Source organism: Emiliania huxleyi (genome assembly GCF_000372725.1).
Source record: "Emiliania huxleyi CCMP1516 unplaced genomic scaffold EMIHUscaffold_695, whole genome shotgun sequence".
Classification (NCBI taxonomy): Eukaryota; Haptophyta; order Isochrysidales; family Noelaerhabdaceae; genus Emiliania; species Emiliania huxleyi.
The window spans coordinates 8562-22706 of record NW_005196794.1 but is presented as its reverse complement, the minus strand read 5'-3'; the positions used below and the strand labels follow the sequence as shown (position 1 = coordinate 22706).

General features: G+C 63.3%; 3 protein-coding genes across 3 annotated transcripts; 1 reads left to right on the top strand and 2 right to left on the bottom strand.

Moving 5' to 3' along the window:
• Positions 1–38: 38 nt before the first annotated feature.
• On the bottom strand, positions 39–1495 carry EMIHUDRAFT_248697 (hypothetical protein; the record flags this gene model as incomplete). The annotated part of the gene is made up of 3 exons (XM_005762080.1): positions 39–287; positions 458–1013; positions 1134–1495. The coding sequence occupies 3 exons, from the start codon at positions 1493–1495 to the stop codon at positions 39–41; spliced, it is 1167 nt and encodes a 388-aa protein (XP_005762137.1).
• Positions 1496–1901: 406 nt separating this feature from the next.
• Positions 1902–9606, top strand: EMIHUDRAFT_248696 (hypothetical protein; the record flags this gene model as incomplete). The annotated part of the gene is made up of 3 exons (XM_005762079.1): positions 1902–2238; positions 2398–9341; positions 9547–9606. The coding sequence occupies 3 exons, from the start codon at positions 1902–1904 to the stop codon at positions 9604–9606; spliced, it is 7341 nt and encodes a 2446-aa protein (XP_005762136.1).
• Positions 9607–12752: 3146 nt separating this feature from the next.
• Positions 12753–13940, bottom strand: EMIHUDRAFT_371835 (hypothetical protein; the record flags this gene model as incomplete). The annotated part of the gene is made up of 4 exons (XM_005762078.1): positions 12753–13108; positions 13230–13306; positions 13378–13536; positions 13614–13940. Coding segments are annotated over 4 exons (678 nt in total), but the record flags the coding sequence as incomplete, so codon positions are not given.
• Positions 13941–14145: the final 205 nt, after the last annotated feature.

The window sequence follows — 14145 nt, the reverse complement described above, 5'->3', positions numbered from 1 at the left end:
GAGCGTGCCGCGAGGCTCGCGCGCACGCACGAAACTGCTCAGCGCTGGCTCAGCCGCTTGGCCTCCTTGGCCGCCGTCTTCTGCAGCAGCGCTGAGTTGTTTTGGAATGCGCCAGAGAGGCGCAGCGACGCGGCGGAGGATTTGGCGACTCCCGAGGGAAGCAGCGTCTCTTTGAGCGGGACTGGGTCTCCCAGGCCTGGCAAAGGGACCGAGCCGTTGTACACCGCCGTGCCGAAAAGGAGGACGATGGTGCCGGCCAGCTGCACGTAGCTCGCAAAGGTCCACTCCTCGCCGGCGGTGCCATTCGAGATCATGTAAAAGATGATGAGCGAAGAGATCCACACGAAGACGGGCCGGAAGTTGTCGAGGATGGCGTGCCTATGGTTTGGACGTCTCGCGCGTGTGTGGCTTGCGTGCGCAGATGTGGCGTCCGGCTGGTCTCACGGATGTGCCAGACAGAGGAGAGCATGTAGGTGATGACGATCGAGAGGGAGTTGAGCACAAAGATCAGGGCCGTGTAGCAGAAGATATAAAGCAAGAGGGTCCCGTCATTCGTCACCTTGTGGAAGGTGTTGAAGGGGTTCTCGTAGCAGCCGTGGTCCGAGCCGGGCAACGCGTAGGCGATCGGATACAGGACGAGGCCGCACAGCACAAAGCCAAAGGCTCCCTCGGTGCCAATCAGCAGGAGGGGCGGGCAGTCCATATCTGCCATCACCTTCTCCTCGTACACATACTGGAAGGACTGCATGAGGGTGCCGAACCCGGTGACGGCCATGCCAAAGACGGGGTTCTTGCCATCGCCCGCAAGGGTGGACAGCATCCGGCCCTCCGCCTCGGGCGCCTTGCCGCCCATCGTGGACGAGTAGCCAACAATGGCGATGGCAACGGCGATAATCATTACACCGGCCCACTGGGTCTTGTTGAGCGGATCGTTGAGGACAAAGTTCTTCATGAGTGCAACGAGCACGATCGCACCGCCGCGCAGGAGCTGCCAGATAGAGGCCGGGATGTGGCTGCGAGGTGTGGGAGAGGAGTAAGTCGGAAGGGGAGGACAGACGTGCTAGACGGAATTGGGCGAGCCGGTCTTTGCGGGGCTGCGTAGGGGTGGGTGGGTGGGTGGGGTGACGGCGTACAGGAGGCCGATGGTGGTGAAAGCAGTTGCCGTCAGGTCGAACACGGAGGGCAGCCCAAGCAGAAGAACGCCCTTGAACCCGAGCGCCGGCGTGGGGGGCGTTGATGAGTCCTTGCTCTTGACGCACTCGTTAATAAAGTGCGCCGGCAGCGCCATCGTCATGCCAAAGAACATGGCAAACGTGAAGAAGACGGGGAACTTCGTGCCCTCCATTTCACCCGTAAAGCCCTCGGTGGTGAGCCCCATGGCTGCCTTGCAAAAAATGGTGCAGAACGTGCCGGCAAAGAGCGCAATGAGGAAGACAGCGGCCGCTGCGGGCGAGCAGGACGGCTCCTCGCCACCTCCGTGACCACCCTTCCCCATGTTGGCGCAGCGATTGATCGGCCGACGCGAGTTCGGCGACGATAGGAGGATTGGGATTCCGTCCGCGATTTGCTTTTCAGTTTCTCCAGAGCGAGGTGGCGGCGGCGGGGCGCGCGCTGGGCGGGGCGGGGCGGGGGGGAGGGGGAAGGGGGGGGGGGGGGGGCTCGGTGTTTTGGTGCCGGCGAGGTGGGGTGCTAGCTAGTATGACACCGACCCGGGTCGCAGTTCTCTTGCGCTTCGGGGGTTAGTTGCCGGAATATTGGTTAGGGGGGCACTAACCCCGGGAAACGGTCAAGTTTTTTAGAAAAGTACGTTCAGTATTTTTAACAAAACTCTGACGAAGGATCCACCGCCGCCTCGTCACCGAGCACAGCTGCGCTCGCACCGCGAGGACCCGTATACACGTATGACCAGCTGCGCCGTCGTCAGCATCGAAGGCGGTCCCACCTGCGCGTCGAATCCACCGCTCCTCGAAGGAGCTGTCGACTTTGCGTGTGTGGTCAAGGAGGTGTTTCAACCAGTGAGTGCCGGGAGAGCATTTGTGCTTCAGGGTGAAGCCGGGCGTTGCACTCAGGAGTACATTGAGATCAACGGCAGGAAGTATTGCGGCGACGACGCGCCGGTTCGTGTCGCGCCCAGGGATGGCGTGATACGCTGGGTTTGGCACGGCAGCGGACGCGCGAGCGGCTGGGAGCTCTGCTGGGCAGGAGATGGTACTCCGGGAGGAGACTGCTGGGGTTGCGGTGAACTGCCCTTGCCGCGACGTGTCGTCCCTCCACTGCCACCAAATCCGCCGCCGCCACCACCGCCACCACCGCTACCGCCGCTTCCGCCAATCCCGCCTCCTCTCACGCCACATCCGCCACTGCTGCCTGATGGGGCTGCGGTGGTGTCGTCTGCAGAAGAGCTCGAGGAAGCGCTCATGGCCCAGCTAGGTTCGGGAGGCAGGCGGACGATCCTGATCACGTTCTCTCCTGGTGCCCGAATCACTTTACGCCGGCAGCTGTCGGTGGGACATGGTGCTAATGTTAGCATCGTCAGCCCGAGCGGTGACGCTGTCATCGAGGCTGAGAGTGGCGCAAGCCTCATCACGGTCGAACCTCATGCGACGCTGATAGTCGAGGGCGTGACGTTGACACACATAGACGGCGATTCTGACGATGACGAACTTGTGGGCAGAGGAGCTGAGAGCGAGGATAATCTCGGCAGGCCCATGCAGGAACCAGAAGTTGGAGGCGCTATCTTTGTGCGTGCTGGCGCATCCCTAATGCTGCGTCACTGCACCGTCGCAGACATGCACGGGTCCTATGGTGGCGGGATTGCTGTCAAGGGACGAGCTCTCGTCATTGACTCCTCCTTCACTGGCTGCCGAGCGTGGCAAGGAGGTGCTATTTACACCGACGGTGATTCGGCAAACGCGACGCTCATTCGAAGCAGGATACACGATTGCATTGCAGACACGGGTGGCGCCATTTATGTCGGCGTCGGCGGGCGAGCACAGCTATTCGACTCCAACATTAGTGAATGCAAAGCAGCGGGGGACGGTGGCGCCATCGCCTCGTTCTCACGCTTGGTGGTCACCAGAGGGTCGATCTCACAATGCCACGCGTCAAGCGGCGGGGCCATCGCTGCGCGGCATGAGCCGGAGAACCAGCTCGGAGGGCCAGGTGGCGAGCTCGGAGGGCCAGATGGCGAGGTCGGAGGGCCAGATGGCGAGGTCGGAGGGCCAGATGGCGAGGCCGCTCCCAGCGATCGAGATGCCCACCTCAACATAAACAACGTCAGCATCTCAAGCTGCACGGCAGGCAGAGGTGGCGCCCTCTTCCTGTCAGCAGTCGTCGGACGCATGCGGAGCTGCCACATTAAGGGCTGCACCGCGCTCACGCAAGATGAGGCTGCGGCGAGGGGCGGTGGCATGTTTGTGGAGAAAATGTCAGATTTGGACATCGAGCAGAGCCGCTTCTCTGATTGCCGGGCGGCCGGTGAGGACGCCATTGGCGGCGGGCTGGACGTGAGCACCAGAGGTGCCAACGTGAGGCTAAGCGGGAGCATCTTTGAGGGATGCTCATCCGACGGCGCGGGCGGCGCAATATCTATCCGTCACGGTGCTATGCTAAGCGCCCGTCACTGCAGCGTACTCGACTCTCACGCTGCAGGTGGTCCTGGCGGTGCCCTGTTGGCCGAGGAGAGGGCGCGAGGTCCGAATGGCGACAGGGCGCGAGCGGCTCTGGCCGACCTCTCCCTGTCGGGATGCCGGGGCACAGCTGGCGGAAGAAGGGAAGACGCACGTGGCGCCGCTATTTATGTCGGCACGGGAGCGGAGGTCTCGTTGACCAAGGCTGACGTGGTCCATGAGTGCGGGGAGGGTCCAATCCTCGAGGCGCAAGGGTCGGGGGAACTTACGGTTCGCGGCCTCAACGTGTCGATGTCCGGATGCCAGGACGGCGACCCAAGTGCCGCCCTCCTGGTGCCGCTCGACACATGCGGCGACAAGCACTTTCGCACAGCAGGGGCGTCGAAGGCTAGTTCCATGTGTGCGGAGGGAGCGACGTGCGTCGATGTCGTCGCGTTTGCCGCCAGACGCAATTTGCCAGGAGAGATTTCGGCGCACTGCCGGTTTCCGGTTGGCTGCCGGGCGGATCCGAACAAGGAGGATGTCGGCCCTGAGCTCGCCCCTTATGAACAGGGCTGCCTCACGTCGCTCACTAGCCGGCTGCAAGCGGTGCAAGACGGCTTCTCTGTCGACTTGGTCAAGGACTCGGCAAAGGCCACGGTAGAGACCATCCAGGCCTCCCTCTTCACGCAGGGTAGCGACTGGCTCAAAGCAGAAAGCGGCAACTATACCTGGGAGATCTTGCCGGGCCTTCCGCGCTGGGTCATTAATACCACAACGGGCGGCGAGATAGAGAGCGAGCTCTTGCACAAGAGCATCCTGATCCCCCTCTACCTCGATCCCACGAACTTGCGAGAAGGAGAGACCCACAAGGCCGACTTGCGCGTTCGGGTGGTGACGGCAACGGCGGAGACATTCAGCATCCCTATCCGCGCGAACGTCTTTGCGGAGCCGGCGATGCTGCAGCTTGAACCGCGAGACTCGACTAGCAGAGGCCTTGTCGGCGAGTCGCAAGAGTTTGAGATCACCGCGCGAGACCAGGGCGGCCTCGAGCTCGCGCACGATGTCTTGAAGCCGAGTCCGGGTCCGACACGCATGTGGGAGATGCATTATAATGTGAGCGGACTCGCCGAGGAGGACCAGGATAAAATCGACGTGCAATTCGACCACCAGCAGCTAGGCAGCTACATCGTCACGGTGACTCCGGCGATTGCAGGCGACTACAACATATCAGTCGTGCTGAGGTCAGCCAATGAGAGCGTCCAAATGGCAGAGCCGATCGAGATCCGTGCGCACGGTAGGTCGGTCCCACCGCTCCCTCCAGCAGCCAGCCAGGTGTCAAAGGGCTTGCTTGCCGCGATTATCGTACTCGCATGCAGCTTTGTCATCGCGCTCATAGCCTTCAGGGTGCGGGCCTACTGCACACGGCGCAGGCTACGTCCCACCGAGATTTCGGCGAGGTTACTTCAAATCATGGACGTGAACATTCGATGGGTGTTCCGCCGCATGCGCGGCAGGTTGCGGACGCTTTGGTCTCTCCTGTACACCGCGCCGGAGTGGGCCGTCGGCCGGTGGGTCATCTGCAGCACGACAACGCTGCGGGCGCTTTGCTGGCTCCAATTTGCGTTCCGCGCACTACCTGTGGTCGAGGCGGTCGCTGCGTCTGTCGACATGGCCTCTCTGGTGAGCAACTGCAGCTCATTCACGCCGGTGCATGCGGACCAGGCAACGGCGGAGCGATTTGTCCTGTGGGCGAGCGTCGTCGACGCCGCCTACTGCACGCTCGCGGCACTCGTCGAGTTCGCATTTTTCCAGCGTGTGTTTCGCGGGCATTCCACCCCGGACCTGATGCTGGCTGCCGTGGTGACGATGCTAGTGAGCTTCGGCTTCTTCTTGACGGGCGTGGTGGCCAAGCGTCGTATGGACGACGGCGATCTTGTTCTCCGGCCGTCTGAGCATGGCTTGCTACCCGACACGGCCGTTACCGCCACCGTCTCGGCCTCGGTCGCCGTCAGCGTCGTCTTTGGCCTCTTTGGCCTGCGCATGAGGTACGAGTACGATTGGCGCGCCCTCTCGCGCTATGGCCTTGAGCCCAAGATGTTCAAGCGCTATCATCTTGCGAGACTCTTCTGGGCGACCCTCGCGCTCGACACTTCGGCCGGCCTGTTCTTTGCGTGCAGCATCGCCGGAAACAGCGTCATGACGCACGATTTGCGGATGTGCAGCGACAACGAATACCCCGTCGACCGCGCCATCCCAGGACTTGCGGTCGCCGGCGCTAGTCTCATGCTGCACGCGCTGTTTGATGCGCTCCTCTTCATGTTTGCGCGGCGCGAGCAGGGGAACGCCTCCCGGCTGCTGCTTGCCCTTGGACTACTCTCGCCAGTTGGTGGCGTTGCCTTCAGCTTCCTCGAGGTGCCCTTCATCTACCAGCCCTCTGGGGCAGAGTCGGTCCTCGTGTACCGCTCTGCCTGCGACCTGGCCATCGCGCTCACCATCGTGGCCACGCGGCTGCTGCTGTTACGGCTATGGCACTGGCTGCGGCAGAGAGTGTTTGGGCGTAACATCATGCCCTCCATCGCCAATGCGCGCCGCGATGCGATACTGAGGCTCGTGGGCCCGCTCAACTTGGAGCCGCAGTACCTCGATGCCATCCGGCACGCCGCGCGTGGGCAGAAAGTGCTCCTGACCATCGAGACCGTCATCCCTTCACCCACCTGGGAGGCGCCTGTTGCTGCCCATGTGTCCGTCGGTGGCGATGTCCCCGACTCCGCGCCGGCCTCGCTCGGCCCTGCCGATCTCGAGCGAGCGAGCCGAGCGGCCGCGGCCTCGCTCGGGCTTGCCGAGCCCACCTCTGCCGCCGCCCGGCTCTCTGATGGGCGCTCGAGCTTGCCAACGCATCACGATGTGAGCCGCCTCCGGAGGCGCATGGCGGAGCGTTACATGATCCTCTCGCCGCACACTGGCCGGCTCCGCTGGTCTTACACCGGCTACATCGGGGTAGAGCAGGTGCTCGAAATTGGTTGCCACGCCATCCGCGACACGGCCACTGTCTTTGGTGGCACCGGCACCGGCTTTGAGCACGTGATGGACGGCATTCGGGTGGGCCAACGGCACCATTCTGGCGACGGAGTGGGAGAGATCTTCCATAACAAACAGCGCCCGACCTCATCTTCGGAGCGGTCGAATCCGCAGCCACGAAGGATGTGGAGCCGCGACAAGTCGCTCTCCTTCAAGATGCAGCTGCCAGGCACAATTTCGGGTGCCACGCGCCACCTCATCTTTGTCGTGTGCCTGGGCATCCACGGCTCGATCATGCGACTGTGGATTGAGTGTGCGGATGATAGACACGCGCAAATGTGGCTGGACGGCCTCAGCGTGGCCTTGCAGCTGTGGCCGCGCGTGCAGGCAAACCCATCGGAGCTGCAGTGGCTGCGCGACGTCTTTGATGCGGCAGACGTCGACAAAACAGGGCTGTTGGTGTACACTGAGTTCGACCAACTGCTGGGTGCGGCAAACATGGATGGAGATTACGAACGCGCCTCGCTCGAGGGCGCGCTGAATGAGGCGGAGTGCTCCGACTCGCAATCCGAGGGCTTTGCCAAGCCGCTCAACTTTACTCAAGTGGCCAACCTCTTGTTGCAACTGCAGATGCGGTATGACGACGAGCTCGCCGACGTCTTTATGCGCTACTGCGACACGCCGACCGCAGTCACATCGCCATCGGCTGGGCCCGGTCATGTCCAGGAGGCGTTTATGACGCTCGACGGCTGGATGGAATTTTGGCGCGAGGAGCAGGATGGGACAGAGGGGAGCATGTCTGCCGTCGAGGCTCGCGCGGCGTACGAGGCGTACTGCTACGAGCGCCACATGGCGGAGCGGGTGCGACGGGGCGCTGCGACGCCAGCCCGCCCCGAGATTTCGCTGGTTGAGTTCCACAAGCTGCTTCAGTTCGCTGCCAACCACGCCATCGACCCGCGCAAGGTTGCCCCGTTGAGCGACGAGGAGCTACGCCACCCACTCGCGCACTACTGGATCAATTCGTCGCACAACTCGTACCTGGTTGGGAACCAGCTGACGTCGCGCTCATCCTCAGAGATGTACCGACGCATCTTACTCGAGGGGGGCCGCTGCGTTGAGATTGACATCACCGACGGCGCCGACGGCGACCCCGAGGTGACGCATGTGCATTCCTTCACCAGCCGGCTCAAGTTTGGGGAGGTGATAAAGGCTGTGCGCGCGGAGGCCTTCTCGAGCTCACAACTGCCGGTCATAATCTCGATCGAGATGCATTGCGGGCAGGAGCAGCAGCAGCGGTGCGCGGACCTACTCTACAGAACCTTTGGGGACGCACTGGTCCTTCCCGAGGAGATCTCCGAGCTGTCGTTGACGCCGTTTGACCTGCGCGGCCGCCTCATTATCAAGGGCAAGCCTGCAAGCAGGATTCGTCGACGCCATCCGGGCGTCGCACAGAGCTCATCGTACGAGAGTATCGTCTCGGGCCGCTCGCTCCTCTCCGAGAGGCCAGGGGGGCGGTCAGGGCGCAGCGCTGCGGAGAGTGGCGACTTGGCGGAGCACCCAGCCATGCCACCATCTCCAGAGGAGTCGCAGGCGGTGGGCCGTGGCGGGCGGCGCCTCCCCTCCATCGCGCTACGCACGTACCGCAAGGCGATGACCCGCCTGTCGGCGCCGTACCAGTTGGCCAAGAAGGCGCACGGCGTCGAGCGATACGTCGACCCGGCCATGGCCCGCGTGACTGCGATGCGGGCGTTCAGACTGAGCGACAGCCCCACCAGCTGGGCGCTGCCCGTGGTGTCCATTGTCGAGGGCAAGGTGGAGAGCATGGACCAGGGGAACGAAGAGTTTGCCTGGGACTTCTCGAGCACCCTATGCCGTGCCTACCCGGGGCGGTCTCGGCTTACCTCTGACAACATGGACCCGCTGACCGCCTGGCGGCTTGGCATCCACATGGTTGCGCTCAATCATCAGACCAACGACCTACCGCTGCAGCTCAATCGTGCGCTCTTTGCGCTCGGTGCGTCACAGGGCTACCTTCTCAAACCGCCCGAGATGCGCCGCGGCGAGAGCTGGCCGCCGCACCGCAAGACGCTACGCCGTGTGAGCCTCAAGGTCCTCACCATCAATCGGCTACCCACACGGCGGGAGCACCGACCGCGAAAGAGCTCAGCGGCGCACCACGCGTACGAGAGCGAGCTCAGTGGCACACCCACACCGCCCAATCCGGCAGGCGCCGTCCAGAGCCCGATCGTGCAGATCGAGCTGCACGCCATCGGCGGATTCAGCTGCGTCAGCCCGACGCTGCCGGTGCCTCAAAGAACGGCGCAGCGCATACGAGTGCACCGCCGCCATACGAATGCGCACATCCACTGCCTCGCTGCTGAGCCCGACACGACGTTCCTCCATGTCGCGGTTCTCGATGGCGAGACGCTCGTCGCCTACGAGGCGGCGGTTCTGAGCACGCTGCGGCCCGGGTACCGCTGCGTCCCTCTGCGCGATCCGCAGGGGACGCCCATAGACCTGTGCAATCTCATCGTGCACATTGAGATTGGCGAGGAGCCGCACGTCTGGGCTGAGGTGCAAGAGCTCCGCGCCGAGCTCGCACGGAAGGCTGAGGCGCTGGAGGAGCTCGAGGCGGAGCTAGCGGCCGTGCGGAGGCGCGACGGCGCCGCTTCAGGGGCGCGCGCGCCACTGCTGAGCAGCCCTGGCAGGCATGTGCTGCGCGGAGCGTCGCGCGTTTTTCCCGGCCGAGAGAGGGAGAGCAGCTTCCACAGTGGCTCGGAACCGTCCTCTTCAGTGTGAAGTCGGCGAGTCCGGCGAGCGGGGCGTCGGCCACAGCGCTCCGCGGGCCTCTCCGCAGCCGCTCCCCGCTCGCCCCTAGCGCCTACAGTGTGTACCATCTATACTCTGTAGCGAGTAGGCCTACGTCAGTAGCGCGCTAGCGGCTAGCGCCTCCGTAGTGCGGGCGTATGAGGTGTAGAGCCATGGCGGTATAGAGCCTACCCCTACCATGCCCTATATCCTTTACGGCCCCTGTAGCGGGCGGTAGCGCGAAAGCGCGGGGGCGGCGCGAGTTAAGTCCACATCGTACGTGTATGTAGTACACAGTGAAATCTGAAATGCAGAGAACACAAAAATAACCGCGAGAAGACTTGAGCCGAGCGTTTTTAATCTCTCGGTCAGTGGGGGGCCGACGGCCGAGCCGCCTCCGGGAATGACGCGGGCGGGCGGGCGTTTTGAAAAACAGAAAACAAGAAAACAAGAGGGCAGGGGGGCCGCCCGGGGGCCCAGGCCCGCCCCACTGGGAGTAGAAAATACGCCCAAGCGCCAAGGGGGCCAAGGAGGCGGCGCGGGGAAGCAGCATCAGGTGGGAGCAGGAAGGATGGCGCTTAGGCCGTTAGAGGTCGGCTGGTTTGTCCTTTGTGCTTTGAACAAGGATTTCCAGGTTTTAGATCAGTGTATTGCTATTGGTGTCGGCACACATCCCCACAAGCACATGAGGAGGTGAGCGGCGCGCAGTGCCTCTCTCGCAGGCTGATTTTGGCTGTTTTCGAGTTTGTTTTTGTTTTCAGACTAGGGGGCCCAACCCCCTCAGTGCTCAAAGAGGCGGCGGGCGGGCGCCCACTGACCGAGAGATCAAAAACGCTCGGCCCCTTGTCTCGTTAGTTCAGAGATCACACACATCAGTCATCACCCATCTTCAGCCCTCAGTGCTCAGACATTCTTACACCACGTCCCAACGGAGCCTAGAGGCGCCTACCACCTCATTGCTGTCAAAGGAGAGAAACTCGACCTGGTCGTCGTGGAAACCTCCTCGTATGCCTCGCCTTCGCAAACGGCGCTCGACTGGTTGACGCGCGCCGCCGCCTCTCTGCTCTTCCGAGTGACCCTCGGCGTGAGTGCAGGCGGTTATTGGACAGCTCTTCCGGGCCTAAGGCAGAGCGAGGTGGGCTGGGCGGGACAGGGAGGGCAAAACAGCCGTGCCGGGGGGGGGGGGGGGGAGCGATTCGGGGCACTGTGTGTTGGTGGTGCTCGGTTGCAACGCGAGTCTCGGCAGCCACGCCGCGCACGGGCAGGCGAGTGAGTACGAGATTCTAGTCTGTTTGAGGTGTTACCCTCCCTCATTGCACCATGGATGGGAGACGGCTGGCTTTGTGTGATGTGGCATGCGCACCTAGCCGCGCCGGGCGTTGGTGGGGGAGGAAGGTGGTGAACTAGTTGGCCGCACTGAGGAGGGGGGAACGAGACGCCCGGTCCGCCTGCCGATCTCTTCAGACGCCTGGGGCAGCGAGGGCAACGGCTCAGAACGACTTTGGACTAATAAGCGGTCTGCTAAGCGGTCTGCTAAGCGGTCTGCGTGTTGCACAGGGCTGATAGGGTGGGGCAAACGGCTCAGAACCACAGCCAAACAAGGTAAGAATCATCCGCAAGCGCGTCATCTGTCCCTATCTAACGAGTTGTTTTTCTTCCTCATCGCCGCGGAGGGTGCGATCGCATCTGGCAGCCTCGGGTCAATTGGAGGTTTATTCCCCACTGAGAGCGGGGCTATCGAATCGGAAAGAGAGTCAATGCTCTCGTCATTGGCGCCAGTGAGGGTGTCGGGCCGTGGATAGTGGAAGGTCAGTGGCCGAGCGGTGGTTGCCTGCCATGGGTTGCGAGGTAGGCCCAGGTTGGCCCAGGGCGTGGGCTCCACGTCGCTCTATAGCTGGGGCCGGGCCCAAAAAAAGAGCGGGGAAGGGGCTACGTCTCTCTTGGATTAAAATCCCTGTGTGGTGGCGGCGTGCCGTTCTCCCATCCCTCCCTTGGGTTGTCTGTTTTCTTTCTTTTTTTTAGCCCGCAACCCGATCCCGATCATCCGGCCCGCTGGGTGCGCTTCTTAGCTCCCCGGCCCTGGATGTGGTGAGGTTAACGACTGCACTCCAAGTGCTCCAAGATCCCATGCCAATCGTCCGGCCCGCTGGGTGCAGGGAGGGTGGGAGAGGGTGCGCTTCTTAGCTCCCTCGCCCCCCGGCCCTGGGCGTGCGGTTGATGACCGCACTCCAAGTGCTCCAAGTGGATGTGAGGTTACCGCACTCCAAGAGCTTGCCGATCATCAAACCGACATCCGGCTCGCTGGGTGGGTGCGCTTCTTTTTAGAGAAGCTCCCCGGGACCCCGCTCCCCGGCCCCCTCGTGCCTCGAGCCTGGAGCCTCGCGGTGGAGCGCGGCCGCGGGCGAGCGCCCATCCCCGTGCGCGCGTGAGGCACATGGGCCGCATGGCGTGAGGAGTTGATGACGTTCGCACTCCAAGCTCCACAAGTGCTTTGGCTAGTTCTCCATCTCACTCTGACACGCTAATCTTGAAAACGTCCAACGGAGCTCCGTGTTGCTCCCAGCGCCCTCCCCCGCGCTTCCTGCGGCCATGGCCGATGATACTAGTATGAGAGGTCATCTGGCTACCGCGAGCGCGACTCAACTCGCCGACGTCGTCCGATGATTGTGCCTCAAAGTCAGCCTCCGGAGGCTATCGTGGGGTCGAGCCGGCAGTAGCCGTGACATGTGGTTCCACCACCCCTCGTATGCTTTGCCTCTGACCGCCACCGTTCCCAGGCTGCCAAATGGGATGGAAAGGAAGGCTCGGCGAGCGTATAGAAGCGTGCTCGACCTCGTCGTGGCAACCTGCATGGCAGCGCTGGCGGGCGCGATGAGCGTCGTGCCACCTGACCCGAGACGGGTCGCAGGCGTCGTACCGAGCGCGTCGAGACCGTGTCCTGATGTGATCTGCACGGGTGAGTCACGTCGGCGTCAAAGGAGCGACGTGCGACCTGTCAGAGCTTGATCTCCGATCTCAGCGGCGTCGAGTCGTCTCCGGCGCGCGACAAAGGTACATCCCCAGGACGCGCAGAGGCAGCTGCGACCCCGCCGAGTGGACGGTTGCACACCGCGCCACCTGCTGTGTGCAACCGTCTACTCGGCGGGGGTCGCAGCTGCCTCTGGAAGGCACCGAGATGTACCTTTTTGCGCAAATGGTCAAATCAAGGTTTTGTAACGCGAGCTGTGCCACAGTGAAATGGAACTAGCCTTTGGGTTTGGCTTTGACCTTTGTTCTATGTGTCTATAACGTTATTCCTCCCCCCCCCCCCGCTTTCAGACTCCTTGTATATGGCTATTTTTCGGATTTCGCTTGTCTTGACAACCGCTCAACGGCGTTGCTGCGACTGCATGTGCATGTGGGCCATGTGCATGTGTGGAGACATGAAGAGCGCCCGCGAGACCCCCCGAGCTCGCCACGGCCCTCCGCTGCCCGCGGCTGGCCGTGGCGCCCAGAGGGCCCTCTGCTCTCCGCGCCCCCGCGCCCCCCTCCGCAGGCGTGACGCGTCGAGTGCACCTCAGTTGGCGAGGAAGGGCAGGCTCTTCTCCGAGCTGGCGGCGAGCTCGGTCGCGAGTGCGACGGCGTTCTTGCAGCCGTCATAGAAGCCGGACTTCTTGTTGGAGACGATGCACCTTGTCGCAGGGGCGCGGGGGCGCGTCGGGGACAGGGTGGCGAACGTTGTGCGCGCCGCCGAGACCGGAGATGGGGGCAGGAGGGGACGCGGGAGGCGAGGGGCAGGGAGGGAGGCTGCACTTGTTCATGGTGAGGAGCAAGTCTGGGCCGGCGTCCATCTGTGCGATGTACGCCATCGCGTCCTCCACCTCGCGCAGCTCGAGCGTTCCATCGCCTGCTCACTTCGAGAGCCGTGAACGGGCGCTGCTCTCTTCCCCGCGCGCCCCACCTCGAGTGGGCGCTCGCCGAGCTCCGACGCGCGCAGCGCCGAGTACGCCTCATGGTCCCCGACGCGCCGGATCATCAGCTTGGGCACCGGGTAGAAAGCAAGCTCGGACGGCTTGCACGCGAGCACGTCGGCGACGCGGGAGAGGACGTCGGTTGTCGCCTAGACGCACACGCAACGGCCACGCTCGCGCCACTCCCGTCGGGCCGACTGCGGGCCAGCCAGCCGGCCGTCGCCACGGCGGGGAAGTACTGCTTGAAGGCGAAGAGGGTCACCGCGTGCGTCGGCTCGACTCCCGACCGCAAGCGCTCCGCGTACTCGTGCACGCCCTCCATGCTGTCGACGACGGCGTAGTCCGAGACGCCGATGGCCGCGAGCGCCTCGGCGAAGGCGACGCGCATGTGCTCGTGGTCGCCCGCGTTCAGCATGAGCTGCACCTTGCCCTCGGCCACGTGCGAGCCGAGCGCCTGGATGAACTGGCTCACGAAAGTCTTTTGCGCGCCCGCGCCGCCGACGGGGATGAGGATGCGGCGCGGCTGGCGCGCGCGCGCGCGCTGCTTCCGAAGCCTACGGGGAGAATATGCCAACATCGGGGCGGGAATGCGGTGTTGTGCAGAGTATTCAGAGCACCGCGTGAATGCGAGGGGTGCGAACACAGTGAAGACCGCGGAATACGGTCGAATACGGCGGAATACGTGCCGAGTCCTGGCCGGAATACACAAACACGGATTCCGCTTCTAGGCGACGGAGCTCGCAGTCGAACTCGATGTT